The 14,976-nt window shown below is 42.0% G+C and overlaps 1 protein-coding gene across 5 annotated transcripts in view; it reads left to right on the forward strand.

Moving 5' to 3' along the window:
• CTNNB1 (catenin beta 1) overlaps positions 1-14,726 on the forward strand; it is a 48,710-nt gene extending 33,984 nt beyond the window's left edge. Inside the window, exons 5-16 of one of the 5 annotated variants that reach the window (XM_069560746.1) lie at positions 67-305; positions 395-596; positions 1,729-1,873; positions 4,812-4,915; positions 5,030-5,368; positions 5,625-5,783; positions 7,968-8,087; positions 8,710-8,860; positions 8,947-9,068; positions 10,003-10,063; positions 10,919-11,139; positions 12,719-14,726. In XM_069560746.1, the coding sequence (XP_069416847.1) occupies positions 67-305; positions 395-596; positions 1,729-1,873; positions 4,812-4,915; positions 5,030-5,368; positions 5,625-5,783; positions 7,968-8,087; positions 8,710-8,860; positions 8,947-9,068; positions 10,003-10,063; positions 10,919-11,127 (1,851 nt within the window). In that variant the 3' untranslated portion in view covers positions 11,128-11,139; positions 12,719-14,726. Of the gene's footprint in view, positions 1-66; positions 306-394; positions 597-1,728; positions 1,874-4,811; positions 4,916-5,029; positions 5,369-5,624; positions 5,784-7,967; positions 8,088-8,709; positions 8,861-8,946; positions 9,069-10,002; positions 10,064-10,918; positions 12,204-12,718 lie in introns of those variants that run through there. The other 4 variants (XM_069560745.1, XM_069560744.1, XM_069560747.1 and 1 more) reach the window with 4 other exon arrangements.
• Positions 14,727-14,976: the final 250 nt, after the last annotated feature.

The following is a 14,976-nucleotide window of genomic DNA, read 5'->3' on the forward strand; positions in this document are numbered from 1 at the left end:
AATGTCTACCTTACATCAGTATTTGAAAATTGAAAACTAATGTTTCTTAATTCCTGTATATTATAGGTGGTGGTTAATAAGGCTGCAGTTATGGTCCATCAGCTTTCTAAAAAGGAAGCTTCCAGACACGCCATCATGCGTTCTCCTCAGATGGTGTCTGCTATTGTACGTACCATGCAGAACACAAATGACGTGGAAACAGCTCGCTGTACTGCTGGGACCTTGCACAATCTTTCCCACCATCGTGAGGGCTTGCTGGCCATCTTTAAATCCGGGGGCATTCCTGCCCTGGTGAAGATGCTTGGGTAAGAAAACATGGTCAGAATGCTCCAAGCTCAGGAGGAGAAGAGTGCAGTCACACCATTTCTGATGAGACTTTTTTCCTTCTTCCCAGTTCACCAGTGGATTCTGTATTGTTTTATGCTATTACAACTCTCCACAACCTTTTACTGCATCAGGAAGGAGCTAAAATGGCAGTGCGTTTAGCTGGCGGGCTGCAGAAAATGGTTGCCTTGCTCAACAAAACAAATGTTAAATTCTTGGCTATTACAACAGACTGTCTTCAGATCTTAGCTTACGGCAATCAGGAAAGCAAGGTAAAAGAATTATTTTGAATGTGGTTGTCATGGAGCCTTGGAGACCCCCAGTGTCATGTCCTTCTATAGATTTTTGCAAATTTATTGTATGCCTTATACTCCGTATGTATCTCAGAGAAGTTGGACATCTCTGTTTAACTGTTTGTGTTGGTGTGTACACTGTACTAGGTGATAGGGACATAGCATGCAAGCTGCTTTTAAAGCTTTCATTGTTGGGTGGAAGAGAGACACTGAAATAATAAGCTAATTTATTTAGTTCAAGTTTTAGGAGGAAGTAGAAGGGCTATATGAGAGCATGTAAATGAACCAGACCCTTTTTTGAGGGTTTATGCATATTTCTTGGAGAAAGTGATGGATGAGTTCACAGCTCTTATGGATAAGAAGGGATTGACTAAGGTGAATGAAGGTTAGGGAGAGGAAATGGCATCTGTGACAGTTCTCCTGAGGGAGGGGAGGACCAGGTGAGGTTTGGAAATTCAAGAAATACAGAGAGTAAGGAAGAGAAAGGGTTTGAGATAAGACTGTTGAGATAGGGCAGATCCTGCAGGGCTTAGTGGAACATGTTAAAAGAATAATGGGAAACAGTTCTTAGCAGAAGCATGCAGTGAAAAGATTTGTCTTTGGAAATCGGGGAAAAGTCAGGAGGTGGGGTATGCAGGGAAGGAAAGGTGGGGATAAATATTTAATGCTGTCTCTTTTTTAGGTGGATATGATGAGGAAAGGCCAAGAGCCAAAGCATATATTAGGAGTTTTCATTAATAAGTGCCCATTCTGGTTCAGATTTCCATGCAGCAAATCAGCCGTGACATAACTTTCGTATCTGGGCATTACTGTTCAAACATGGATTTTGGGTTTTTTTTTCCCTTTTACTATGGTCAGTGTGGGAAGAATAATACTGGGCCAGAATTTATATATTTTGGGGAGGACTGAGGTACATGAATGTGAGTGAAATTTTGTAGAAGCAGAGCTTAAATATGACCCCAGTCTGGAGGTCTAGTTAATGATGACCAGGTATACATTTATGTCACTAAGCTGCTGAAATTCTTATATGATAAAATCAGTTGGTAATAAAGGCTTTTCTCGGGCATTTGATCAAGGTTCCATGATTAACAATACATACACATCTTTCTAGCTCATCATTCTGGCTAGTGGTGGACCTCAAGCTCTAGTGAATATAATGAGGACCTACACTTACGAGAAACTACTGTGGACCACAAGCAGAGTGCTGAAGGTGCTGTCTGTGTGCTCTAGTAACAAGCCGGCTATTGTAGAAGCTGGTAAGTGTACTTGGCTATTCTGGGTTCTCATGCGTGCAGCACATGTAGTTCTCATTAGGTTGCCTTTCTTAGGAAAAGGGTGATCAAACTGACCTTCACAGGCTGAAAGTAGACGGTTGTATTCAGTTTGAAGCCAAAGTTGCATTCAGACAAAGGATGTGTTCTGCTTGCCACGTTCTTTGGTGCTGTTCAAGCCTAGTTCAGGCAGAGATCATATTACCAGAAACGATGGCTGATAATAGGCTTGATAACAGCTATTCCAGAAATACCTGAAATGTTTGTTTAAAAAAAAAATACAGATTTTTAGACTGACTTAATCAGAATTCCTGGAGTATTGAAGTGACAAGAGAGTCAGTAATAGTTGGAAATGCCTGGGACTGGAGGCCTAGGAATCTCGATTATAAGAAGTTTCCCATTGGGGAGGGAGGTGGGAGGGGTTTCAGGATGGGGAGCACATGTACACCCATGGCTGATTCATGTCAGTATATGGCGAAAACCACTACAATATTGTAGTTAATTAGCCTCCAATTAAAATAATTAAAAAAAATTTCCGAGGTTATTCTGATGCTCATTTGTTTATTCTGAAAATATTCAGCCCCTGTGTTTCAAGCTGGTATGCAGTGGGCAACAAAATAGGTATGGTCCCCGTATTTATTCTTACAGGCTGGTGAAGGAGACAGAAATCTGCAAGATGATGGGGTGATTACAAATTGGAATGAGTGTCACGAGAGAAATGAACAGCAAATAGTGATGCAGAGTTAATGGGGCGGGAATGCCCTTCTCTGAGAGGGGGATGTTAAATGAAATCACAGAATGAGAGGGCTTCATCTATATGAGAAGTAAGGATTAAGTGCAAGCCAGATGGTCCTAAAGGTAGGAAAGAAATCGTTGCATTCTAGGTGCTGAAGAGGAAGTCTGTGTAACTAGAACCTAGTGAGTAGTGGGATGAATAGCTCAGGGTGAGGGTGATGGGCCAGAGCCAGGCAGGCTGTGTTGTGCCGGACTTTCTAGGTCCCTGGATGATGTTTATTCATACTTTATTGCAGCTTTGGAAACACAGGTGTTGAATGCTTAGGTCAATTTAAGATGAAGTCCAAATCCTAAAGGGTTCCTAAAGGTTATGCTAAAGAATTCAGTCTTTATCTTGTAATGAGAAGTTGTTGTCGGCTACAGCATCACAGTGAGGTGTTTGGAATATTAATATTAGCATCATGTGACAGTTTGACCAGAGGCAAGCAGACCAGGCTGATGGGATGTGTTATAGGCTTTTAGGAATGAAGTCATTTGATATTAAAAATATGTAGCAAAGGATGAATGTTATTTAGGGAGTTGATATCTGTGAAGTGACTAAAAGGTCAGTAGGTAGCTGGAAATGTTTGCTTCTGGAATGCTAGGGAAGACTGGGTAGGGATAGAGATTAGGGAGTTCCTTTCTTAGTGGATGTGGGTAAGGGCTTTGGGAAGTCATTGGGGTGTCTCAAAGCCATCTTCACCCCAGGCATGCTCAATCAGAATGTGTGTGTGTAAGTCTCTGCAGGCTGTTCGGAAAGGCATCTGGAAGTAAAATCCCCTCTCGTAGAGTTGATGGTTCTAGTAGAGGGAGAGAAGGGAGACAGGAACCAAGTCATTGTGAAACTACTGAGCGTCAGCCCTGGGCACTTGTTAGCAGCTGGAGCTACTAGGAGGAAGGCACCAGATAGGGAGGGTCTGGTCTGAGTGGTGGGCTCCATTATAGCTGTGAAAAGTGCTGTGAAAGAAAAGTACAAGGTGCGTGAGAATTACAGCAAGTTGACCCAATCTAATTGAGGAAATAAAACAGACCTGAAAAGATAAACAAGGAGACAAGGGTATATCCCGCTGCATTTGGGTAAAGAACCTGCCTGCCAATGCAGGAGGCAAGAGACACAGGTTCGATTCCTGAGTGGAGAAGATCCCCTGAAGAAGGAAATGGCAACCTACTCCAGTATTCTTGCCTGGGGAATTCCATAGATAGAGGAGCCTGGTAGGCTACAGTTGATAGGATTGCAAAGAGACACAACTGAAGTGACTTAGCATGCATAGCATTGCATGGCTGACCTAACTTAATTGAGGAAATAAAACAGATCTGAAAAGATAAACAAGGAGACAAGAGAAAGTATATCCCACTGCATTTAGAAGTGAGAAAGAGATGGTGAGGTTAAGCTAGCCAGTGTGTGGGGAATTGAGCTTCCGTTTAGACTCCTCTGCAGTGTAAATGTCCTTCATTAGGGTCCTGAACAAGAGGAGGTTGTGAATCTTTGAAGAGCATCTTTTGCCTTTAATACAGCCCCCGAGAGTAAGCATTCTGGTGCTGTCTTATTAGACTGTGTTTCCACCCTGTGAGTTTACATGAACTCCTTCAGGGATTTGCTCGGATGGCACCTTCATAGTCAGGTATCCTGGTTACCCTACTTTAAACTGTAGCCCCCTCCTTTGTCTTTGTTGTTTGTACACTTAACACCATTTGACATATAGTTTTAGCTTTCTAATAGTGTATTTGTTTATTTTGTGCTTCCAGCTAGACCACAAGCTCTATGAAGGTATGACTTTTAGACTGTTTGCCTCCCTGACACAGCTCCAGTGCAAAACAGGGCCTGGTATTAAATATTCCTGAAATGACTGGATGAAAGGAAATAAGTAATAGGAGTATTACCTACAGGGAGACTGGAGATAGTGAAGGCTTTTCCACACAGGGAAGAAACAATAGATACATAAAACAAGTTGTCCCTAACTGAGGTGAATTAGAAAAGAGAGGGAAACAGAGCAGCATTCCAGAAAATGAAAGAAAATAAAGGACTTAGATGGAGGGGATAAGCTTTGGCAACAAAGAAGGATATCCTCTGAGACTAAAGTACACACTTAGTACTGATAGGAATTGTGAGCTAATGGCCATCACCTTAGATGTTTTTTAATGTTTTTAGGTGGAATGCAAGCTTTAGGACTTCACCTGACAGATCCAAGTCAGCGCCTTGTTCAGAACTGCCTTTGGACTCTAAGGAATCTTTCAGATGCTGCAACTAAACAGGTACTTTCGGACTCTAAGGAATCTTTCAGATGCTGCAACTAAACAGGTACATTCAGAGTAGATTGGTAAATGTCAAGCTGAATATGTACTTAGTGTCCGTTTTCATCTCCACAGGAAGGGATGGAAGGTCTTCTTGGGACTCTTGTTCAGCTTCTAGGCTCAGATGATATCAATGTGGTCACCTGTGCAGCTGGAATTCTTTCTAATCTCACTTGCAATAATTATAAGAACAAGATGATGGTGTGCCAAGTGGGTGGCATAGAGGCCCTTGTGCGCACGGTCCTCCGTGCTGGGGACAGGGAAGACATCACTGAGCCTGCCATCTGTGCCCTTCGTCATCTGACCAGCCGGCACCAGGAGGCTGAGATGGCCCAGAACGCTGTTCGCCTTCACTACGGACTACCTGTGGTGGTTAAACTCCTACATCCACCATCCCACTGGCCTCTGATCAAGGTAAACTGTCAAAGTTGAAGGTTGCAGAATTGAAAACAGACAACTTCTGACTATTACTAGCAGCCTGTCTCGGCGCTGGGGGCTGGCTGATGAGGAGCTGCAACCAGGAAATACGGGTGGGATGAGGGTAGGGGTTTAAAGTGTTTGTGTCGTCCGTTTCATCCAGGTGATAGGGATGGATTTAGTGTGGTAGGCGTTTTAGACTAAACATGACTTTGTTGTATGCCAGTTCTCCACTCTTTCTTCTTACCTGCAGGCTACTGTTGGGTTGATTCGAAACCTTGCCCTTTGTCCAGCAAATCACGCGCCTTTGCGTGAGCAGGGTGCCATTCCACGACTAGTTCAGTTGCTGGTTCGTGCACATCAGGATACCCAGCGTCGTACATCTATGGGTGGAACACAGCAGCAGTTTGTGGTAGGTCAATCTTAGTAGTGACCCCTGGCCTTTTAAAAGGAATGCGTAAATCCATAGGCTCCTGAACTACTTTGGTCATTGGCTTCCTCCATTCTCCAGCTTCCTGAAGGGCTGCTTGCTATTGGCTTAAAGAACCACCATGTCTCTGTGGCTGCGGAGAATGAAAGGAGGAATATGGCCCCTGGTGATAGTTCCCTTGACATATCCTTCACATCGCTGCCTCCTCAATCTTACAAAGGGAGTGTGGGGTGTGATTTACTCCTATGGGGTCTCATCTTGTCCATACAAAAGGTTCACCTCTGTCCAAAGTAGCAGAGGCATTAATTTGAATCCAAGTCTGTCTGATTTCGGAGCCTGTTATTCCCCACTGCAGTTCTACCTATAAACATATATTGTTAAAAATTTATTTTTAATGGGAGTGTAATTTCTGTACCATGTTGTGGTGATTTCTGCTGTCCAGTAGCATGGATCAGCTATGAATTTACCTACATCCCCTCCCTCTTGAGCCCCCCCACCCCCACCCCTCAGGCTGAGCTCCCTGGGGTATTCAGGCATCCTCCCACTAGTGAGCTGTTTTACATGTGGTAGCGTATATATGTCAGTGCTACTTTCTCAGTTCATCCCACCTTCTCCTTCCCGTTAGGTCCACCAGTTCTTCTCTACCTCTGTTCTTGCTCTGCAGAGACGTTCATCATGTAGATTCTATATATGCATTAATCTACGATGTTTTTCTCTTTCTGACTTCTTTCACTCTGTATGACAGACCCTAGGTTCATCCACCTCACTACAGCTGATTCAGTTTCGTTCCTTTTCAAGGCTCCTGTTTCACCGTATATGTCTACCACAGCTGTTTTATCCATTCATCTATTGATGGACATCTAGGTTGCTTGCATGTCCAGGCTGTTGTAAATAGTGCTTCTATGAACATTGGGATACAAGTGTCCTTTTGAATTATGGTTTTTTCAGGGTATATGCCCAGTAGTGGGATTCCTGGGTCATAACGGTAGTAATATATTTTTAAAATGAATCTCCATACTCGTCTCCATAATGGTTGTATCAACTTATGTTTCCACAAACTGTGTAGGAAGATTCCGGCATTTATTGTTTGTAGATAACTATAAATATTTAACACATTTTTTACTGTCTTCCAAGAGTGGTTTAAACTATTTCCATGGACTTACAAGAATATCAACAAGAATAAGTCATGGTATTTCAGGGATCTTTACTTGTAATCTTAGCCTGAAATTTTTGTTTCTAATAGTCTGAAACGTTGATGTCAAGTTTTCAGTCTTAAAAGTAGCTTCATTATTAAGTAAAGATTTATGATTCCCCAGCATGTGTTTTAAGACTCAGAGTCTCTTACTTGATCACGTTAGAGAACAAGACTTTCCAGAATAGATCTTGAGATGTCGCTAGTTGTGATTAGAATGCACTCATAGGGCACTTGGGCTTTCTCCACTCAGTACTTTGGATATCGGCCGGTCTCCATGAGGTAGCTTAACAGAATGCAAAGGGCACCTTTTAAAATCTCTTCTCTGGGAAGAAAGGAGCTTTTGTGTCATAATAAAAGTAAAGTTGGATATAAAAGCTGCAAATTAGCAGTAGCAAAGTTATAACCTTTTTTAAAACTCAGAAAGAGGGAAAGCACACTGTAGTTATGTTTTGCAAAAGCTAACTTCGTTATCCCATATAGGCTATCAGTTGAAAAGTCTTGGAGGAGGTGAGTGGATTTTCTCCTGCCAACTCAGTAGACTTTTAGCAGTAGGTGGTAAAACTTTGCTAAATTTTCACCAGGTACACATAGGTGTACAAAAATCGAGGGAGCACCTGAAGGGCAACACTGACACAGTGCCTGCACATTTACTCCTTTCTTCCCTCTTCCCAGAGTGCTGGGCGCCTTATTGGGAAGAGTGATCTTTGGGAGTCAGAGGTACATTGAAGCTGTACTTGGCTGTGCAGTTTTGGAGGTGCTGTTTGGAATTAGTGCTGACAAGAGGCCACTTTCACAAAGTGACACTCAATTAGTGGATCCATCTTCATTCCTGAACTTACTTGCAAATTCTGGGGAACTTTGGATTTATAATGTGAATAACTGGTGACTACTACTCAGAACAGAAAGCCTTTCAAGCATATATACTTTAGAGAGCACAATCCCATATTTATTAATGATATTTCTTTTGGTAGGAGGGAGTCCGCATGGAAGAAATAGTTGAAGGTTGTACTGGAGCCCTTCACATCCTAGCTCGGGATGTTCACAACCGAATTGTTATCAGAGGACTAAATACCATTCCATTGTTTGTGCAGGTATGTTAGTTTTAATTGAGGTGTTCTAGATTCTGTGTGTCAGTAAAATTTCAGGATTTTAAAGATAAGCAAAGTATAAGGAAACTAGGGGCCAAAATAGTAATAATATTTCATCTCCTATCACCATTTATAAAATGGCTGTGCTGCTCATGCTTTTTGTCAAGTACAAAACATAGGAAATATGTCATGTCCTTTTAGTTGAATACGTTGATGAAAATACCCTTCATTTTTCTCGGGCAGTCCAGAAGGAGAAACACGGGGACTAGAACCTCAAGAGGAGGAGATTTTCCACTCTGCTTTCTGGTGTGCTCAGCTTAGAAGGGATGAAAGCTGGTCTGGGCTGCCGCAGCACAAACCCCTAGTCACCTCTGGGTTTTCCAAATCTTAATTTGAATAATAGGCAGGAAAAGAGGTTTGTAGCTAAAAATGCTCCAGAAAACCATTGCTGCCACGCATCAGACATCAAGAACATAGAGTGAGTGACTTAATACAGGCTTCCTATTTAATACAAGTGGTACAGACACCACTGACACTGTGAACTGGGACTGTTTATGCCACCGTGGGGTGCTTGCCATGTTTTAACTTTGGATTTGATGAGGTTTCCTGTGTATTTTCTCCTCAGCTGCTTTATTCTCCTATTGAAAATATCCAAAGAGTAGCTGCAGGGGTCCTCTGTGAACTTGCTCAGGACAAGGAAGCTGCAGAAGCTATTGAAGCCGAGGGAGCCACAGCTCCTCTGACAGAACTACTTCATTCTAGGAATGAGGGTGTGGGTAAGTAGGGAAGGAATCAGAGCCTTTAGCTTGGGTACCGCGAAGCCTCAGCTTTGCCTCAAGGACCTTTCTCCTTCCTCTCTCAGCAACATATGCAGCTGCTGTTTTGTTCCGAATGTCTGAGGACAAGCCACAGGATTATAAGAAACGGCTTTCAGTTGAGCTGACCAGTTCTCTCTTCAGAACGGAGCCAATGGCTTGGAATGAGGTAGGCAGTGTGAGCACGTTTATTCGATGGTTCGCTAGAGCACCAAGGCAGTTTGTGGTTTCCTCTCAAACGACTCGGTGCACATTTGTTGGCATTGACTGTGTCCTTGGCTTGAATCTTCATTCTTTACATTATCTTAGCAATTGCTGTAAGGAAAAACTACAGCTTTATGCAGCTTGCTTAGAACAAACAAGTTAGATTTTGTAAGGCAGATAGATGAAAAAGTTAACAGATTGAAAAACACTTTTCAAAAGGTTGTTAGGAAAGGGGCAGTCGATTAAACGCTGTTAGTTGGAGGTCAGTTTATCAGTATTTTTTTAAAAATACTGTTTTCCCCCTACTTCTCTACTTGAATTTCTATTAATTTGTTCAGTAATTTGTCCTTGATACAAATTGAAAGAGTCAAGCCACCCTGAAAGCTGATGCAGTTGTTGCACATGATCATAAGGTAGATTAGAGAGAGAGAGGCCAGCTGCTAAACAGTGATATCAGTGATGCATTAAGTGCATGTTAATAGATAATCTCAGCCGTTCCAACTTGAGCTCTGAACATCCTCACCCAGCCCTTTCTCCAGACCTGTTAATGGCAACTTAGTTCTTGTAGTTGTGCAGGCTCTGGGGATCTTTTCATAATACATTCTGTCAGCAACTCCTGTTGGGGGTAGAAACAAAACACCTGTTTTGTTTCCTGTTATATTTCTGGCACCTAAAAGTACTTGGTAATACATATTTGCAGAAAGAATAAATTACAAAGTATTCTGTGATTGTGCACATCTGTACTTTGAAGGAGTTCTGCACTTTGTAAGTGATTCTACAATGTTTGAGTCCTTTATTCCTTTTGTAATCTGAAAATAAGTATGTTTTCAAAATATCAGAGAGTATCCTTTGAGTTGAGAATTTCCATTTTGCTTCCTTGCCTGTACCTGTTCATCTAGACTGCTGATCTTGGACTTGATATTGGTGCCCAGGGAGAACCTCTTGGATATCGCCAGGATGGTATGTATCTCATATTTCTTGATTATCTCCAGATCAAGCTAAAGGTCCAGAGCTTTGTCAGAAGAGCTGTTTTGCTTGTCTTGGGAGGACCTGTTGGCAGGAAAGTAGTGGTAGCAATTAAAGGCAGTTCTTAAATTCTAGAGTCAGCAGTAATATCTTCATTGGTGCACAGGGAGTCCTGAGCCACACGCCAGGCAAGCACTGGATCGTGGCAATAAACGTGTGCCGCGGCTGCCAGACTTCTGCAGTGCCGTGTCGCGAGCTGCCTGGCTTCTATTCCATTTTTTGTTCAGAGAACCCTTATAGAGTACCTGTGTCTACAATTCTAGACTCAGATCTGGGATGCGTATTTACGTAGCTTTTCAGAAAACTCTGAAAATCTAAGTAATTCAAATTTATAAACTTATAATCTTACCTGTTTTTTTCCTAGTTAATAAACACTTAAAGCTCACAAGCTTCTTACTTTGACAGGTATATAAATGTTAAGCCTTTGGATAAAAACATACAAAGGTTTCATAGGAAACTGGCACATTTTCTTAGTACTTCTGTGGGTATTGCCTAGACTTTATAACCAACACATAGCTGTTGCCACTGCTCAGCAGCCGGTCTCTGCCCAGGGAAAGGCCAGACGTCCAGGACTGGAACCTGCGGTCTGCCTTTGGTGGAAACAGACCGTGTGGCTCCTTGTGTGGCCTGACACTGGGAGTGACTCAGCTTAAGAAAGCAAGCAGGTGAAGAGGTTAGAAGGAATGCTTTCTGACATGTTTGCTATCCTGGGATCCCCCTAACTGTGCTCACGTCATGTCTTCACGCTCTCTCCCCCCTCACCCACTGTGTCGTTGCCCCAACTCCCAGATCCCAGCTATCGTTCTTTTCACTCCGGTGGGTACGGCCAGGACGCCTTGGGGATGGACCCCATGATGGAGCATGAGATGGGCGGCCACCACCCCGGTGCTGACTATCCAGTTGACGGGCTGCCAGATCTGGGGCATGCCCAGGACCTCATGGATGGGCTGCCCCCGGGCGACAGCAATCAGCTGGCCTGGTTTGATACTGACCTGTAAATCATCCTTTAGGTAAGAAGTTAAACAAGCCAGTTTGGGTAAAATACTTTTACTCTGCCTACAGAACTTCAGAAAGACTTGGTTGGTAGGGTGGGAGTGGTTTAGGCCTATTTGTAAATCTGCCACAAAAAAAGATACGTACTTTGAAAGATGTCTTGGAACATTTGAATGTTCTCAGATTTCTGGTTGTTAGGTGGTCATGTGTGGAAGTTATTAACTTTAATGTTTTTTGCCACAGCTTTTGCAACTTAATACTCAGATGAGTAACATTTGCTGTTTTAAACATTAATAGCAGCCTTTCTCTCTTTATACAGCTGTATTGTCTGAACTTGCATTGTGATTGGCCTGTAGAGTTGCTGAGAGGGCTCGAGGGGTGGGCTGGTATCTCAGAAAGTGCCTGACACACTAACCAAGCTGAGTTTCCTATGGGAACAATTGAAGTAAACTTTTTGTTCTGGTCCTTTTTGGTCGAGGAGTTACAATACAAATGGATTTTGGGAGTGACTCAAGAAGTGAAGAATGCACAAGAATGGATCACAAGATGGAATTTATCAAACTCTAGCCTTGCTTGTTAAATTTTTTTTTTTTTTAATATCTGTAATGGTACTGACTTTGCTTGCTTTGAAGTAGCTTTTTTTTTTTTTTTGCAGTAACTGTTAGTTTTTTAAGTCTCTCGTAGTGTTAAGTTATAGTGAATACTGCTACAGCAATTTCTGATTTTTAAGAATCGAGTAATGGTGTAGAAACACTAATTCATAATCACTCTAATTGTAATCTGATAAAGTGTAACATTGTGTAGCCTTTTTGTATAAAATAGACAAATAGAAATGGTCCAATTAGTTTCCTTTTTAATATGCTTAAAATAAGCAGGTGGATCTATTTCACGTTTTTGATCAAAAACTTTATTTGGGATATGTATGGGTAGGTAAGTCAGTAAGAGGTGTTATTTGGAACCTTGTTTTGGACAGTTTACCAGTTGCCTTTTATCCCAAAGTTGTTGTAACCTGCTGTGATACAATGCTTCAAGAGAAAATGCGGTTATAAAAATGGTTCAGAATTAAACTTTTAATTCATTCGATTGTGTCAGCTTTTTTTCCTTGTCACTAAGCGGTGTGTGAGGGTTATAAGTTTTCCTCAGGATGAAGTTGAACTGAGTAAACCGATAGTGAAATAATTTAAGTTGTAATGATGGAAGAACCTTCCTGCTAATAGATGGAATTGTTTTGTCGAGTTTCTTTACACTTGGTCCTGGGTTAAACTGCACCAAAATGTTTTAGCTTTGCACATTTAGCTGTGTAGGAGGAGAGTCCACCATCTCCAACTGAAGGACTCTGGGCTTACAGCCTATGGCCAAGACTCCTTCAGCCTGACTGCAGGTATGTGTATAATTCTGTCCGAGTGACCAGAGGCCTCATGGTTCAAAGGCATCTAGTTCTTTGGCGACACAGAACAAAGTGTGTTAGTTTGTCAGCTGTCTGACTCTTTGTAACCCTGTGGACTGCAGCCCACCAGGCTCCTCTGTCCATAGGGTTCTAAGCTCCAAATAAGCATCCCACCCCCAAACTCCATCAAATGGTCTCATTCCTTTAAGGTAATAATGAAGAATTACCACCTGGATTTGGACTTCAAGCACAGAAGTGTGATTCATTTGGAGCGGGGAATTCCTTCAACTCCACTTTGAACTGATAATTAAGATGGTTTACCTGTCGATGTTTATCTGAACATAATCAGAGCGAACTAGAATGGGCCTTCTTCCATTGCTCTCTGCCAGGTGAGCCTGTCATCCTGGTGGTAGGTCTGACAAGTTTTTAGTTCATCCCTGAGGGCAGAATCAGTATACCTGTTAGAACTTGTGTTTTGGGGCTTTAAAAAGAGTGAAAGTGTTTGTACTGAGAGAGAACTGTTTCTGATTGACTGTGTATTTAAACATGTACTTAGTTTCATGTTGTTGGATGAGGACCCTGTATAAAAGCTTTATAAATTCTTCCCTGTGGTCTAATTGGGATGAGAGGGAAAACATTTGTGTATTTGGTGAAGGGGCAGTTCTGCTCCCAGTGCGTGACGCAGAGAACGGAGGCGGCACGGCAAGAACTGTTAGGTCAGAGTGCAGAGCTTGGTAGTGACCTCAGCTTCTAACAGAAAGAACCACAGCAGGGTGTTCTATTTAAAGAACTTTTTTAAACCAGAAAATATTTCAGAGCTCTGCCTAAAATCATCATAGTTTTGAAGTTCCATGTAAAAACTTAGTATGAAGGTTAATCTGATTCAGCAAAGTAGCTCTGCAGTATACCGAAAAGGACAAAGGGACAGGAACAGCCAGGACACTTGTGAAAAATGAGATAAGGGGACTTGTTCTATAAGCTGTTAAGGCATGACTGCGAAACTTGAGGTAAAGCTAGAGGTAGCGAACACATTATTGACCGGAGATATAGCAACACATTTTGAGAGAGGGATAGAATTAACGTCACTGTCAGAAACTGTTAGAGCATACAACTTAAGATTGTCACTATTCACATTTTGTTCCGTTCGCTTTTCGTTCCAACTTTGTGTGTATTATAAATATAAAATTTTCAAAATTTTGAGCAATATATACTAGTATCTCAGAAGATGAGAGTTCTTCAGAATATAGTTCTGATTCAGACAATGTAAATATACCAGCAAAAAACCTTAGTGATTGATTCTGATACAGAAAGAAGAAAGAAAAAAGAAAACTCACGATTCTGGAGAATGCTTCTTTGCTTTTGCAGAAAAATGGTTTGAAGACAACATTTCACAAAAATCAGAAAACTAAAGGTGTGTCAGGTGGAACTACTGAATGTAATAACCTTCAAAATGTTAGTGAAACAACAGAATTTTAGCCAGTCAAGAGAAAAATTGCCAGCCATGGGTGGTGTTAGTTGCTGAAAAAAAATCACGTGGTCAGTAATGAGTTAATAGTGCTATTGGCACATGAATAGACGTGTACACTAAGGGAGCAGAATAAAGGGAACAGAATAAGAGGAAGTGTACACTAAGGGAACAGAATAAGATGAAGACAATAGACGCCTGCAAGGTAGCACAGGAGGTTAGCGTGAAAAAGAGGGACTTTTCAGTAAAGTGTGGAACAGGTAGGCAGCCATTTGGATAAAACTGAAGTTAATACAGGAAAAAAAATCCATTATTAAAGTATAAAAGCCCACAGACGCCCATGTGTCCAGTAACTGCAAGAGAACAGCCACAACGCAGTATAACACAACGGTATGGGTGTATCTCACATTGATACTGAGCAAAAAACAAGTCACCAAGGCATGCCATAGGACTGTATAGGTGCAAAAAGGGGGCAACTATTTTAAGCAAACCATCCACAGATGGTAAAATGAAAAATTACCAAAAAAATCAGAATAGTGATTTATTACCTGGAGATGGAGGTGCGTAGGATGTTTGATCCCATTGCAGTGATGACCACTGAGCTGAAAAATAAAGCTTTTTCCATGTTGGAGGAGGTATTTGAGACCTGAGGCTTTGATCTGGAAATTTGACTCCTTGATAGTGAAAGATCTTGAGGTAAATGTGCTCTTGTGTTTTTGTCTTGATTAGTGTAATAAACACAGAAGATCTGCCCCACGCTGTATAGTTTGTACGCCAACAGAAAGCTGAGTTGCGCCACTGCAGGTGTTCTGTTCTAGTAGGTGAGAACCTAACTGCCTTGCTTGAGTGAACACCTGGCAAATGCGATTAGAAAATAATGGCGGTGGGGGTGCGGGGCACTGAAGGTAGTGTTTCCTTTTCTTAGCATCAGATGTGGCATCCATGCCACCTCCCCATCTGGTGAGGAAGCTAGAGGGTGGGGTGGCAGGCCTCCTCTGCCAC

The sequence above is a fragment of the Ovis canadensis genome, chromosome 19 (assembly GCF_042477335.2).
Source record: "Ovis canadensis isolate MfBH-ARS-UI-01 breed Bighorn chromosome 19, ARS-UI_OviCan_v2, whole genome shotgun sequence".
NCBI lineage: Eukaryota > Metazoa > Chordata > Mammalia > Artiodactyla > Bovidae > Ovis > Ovis canadensis.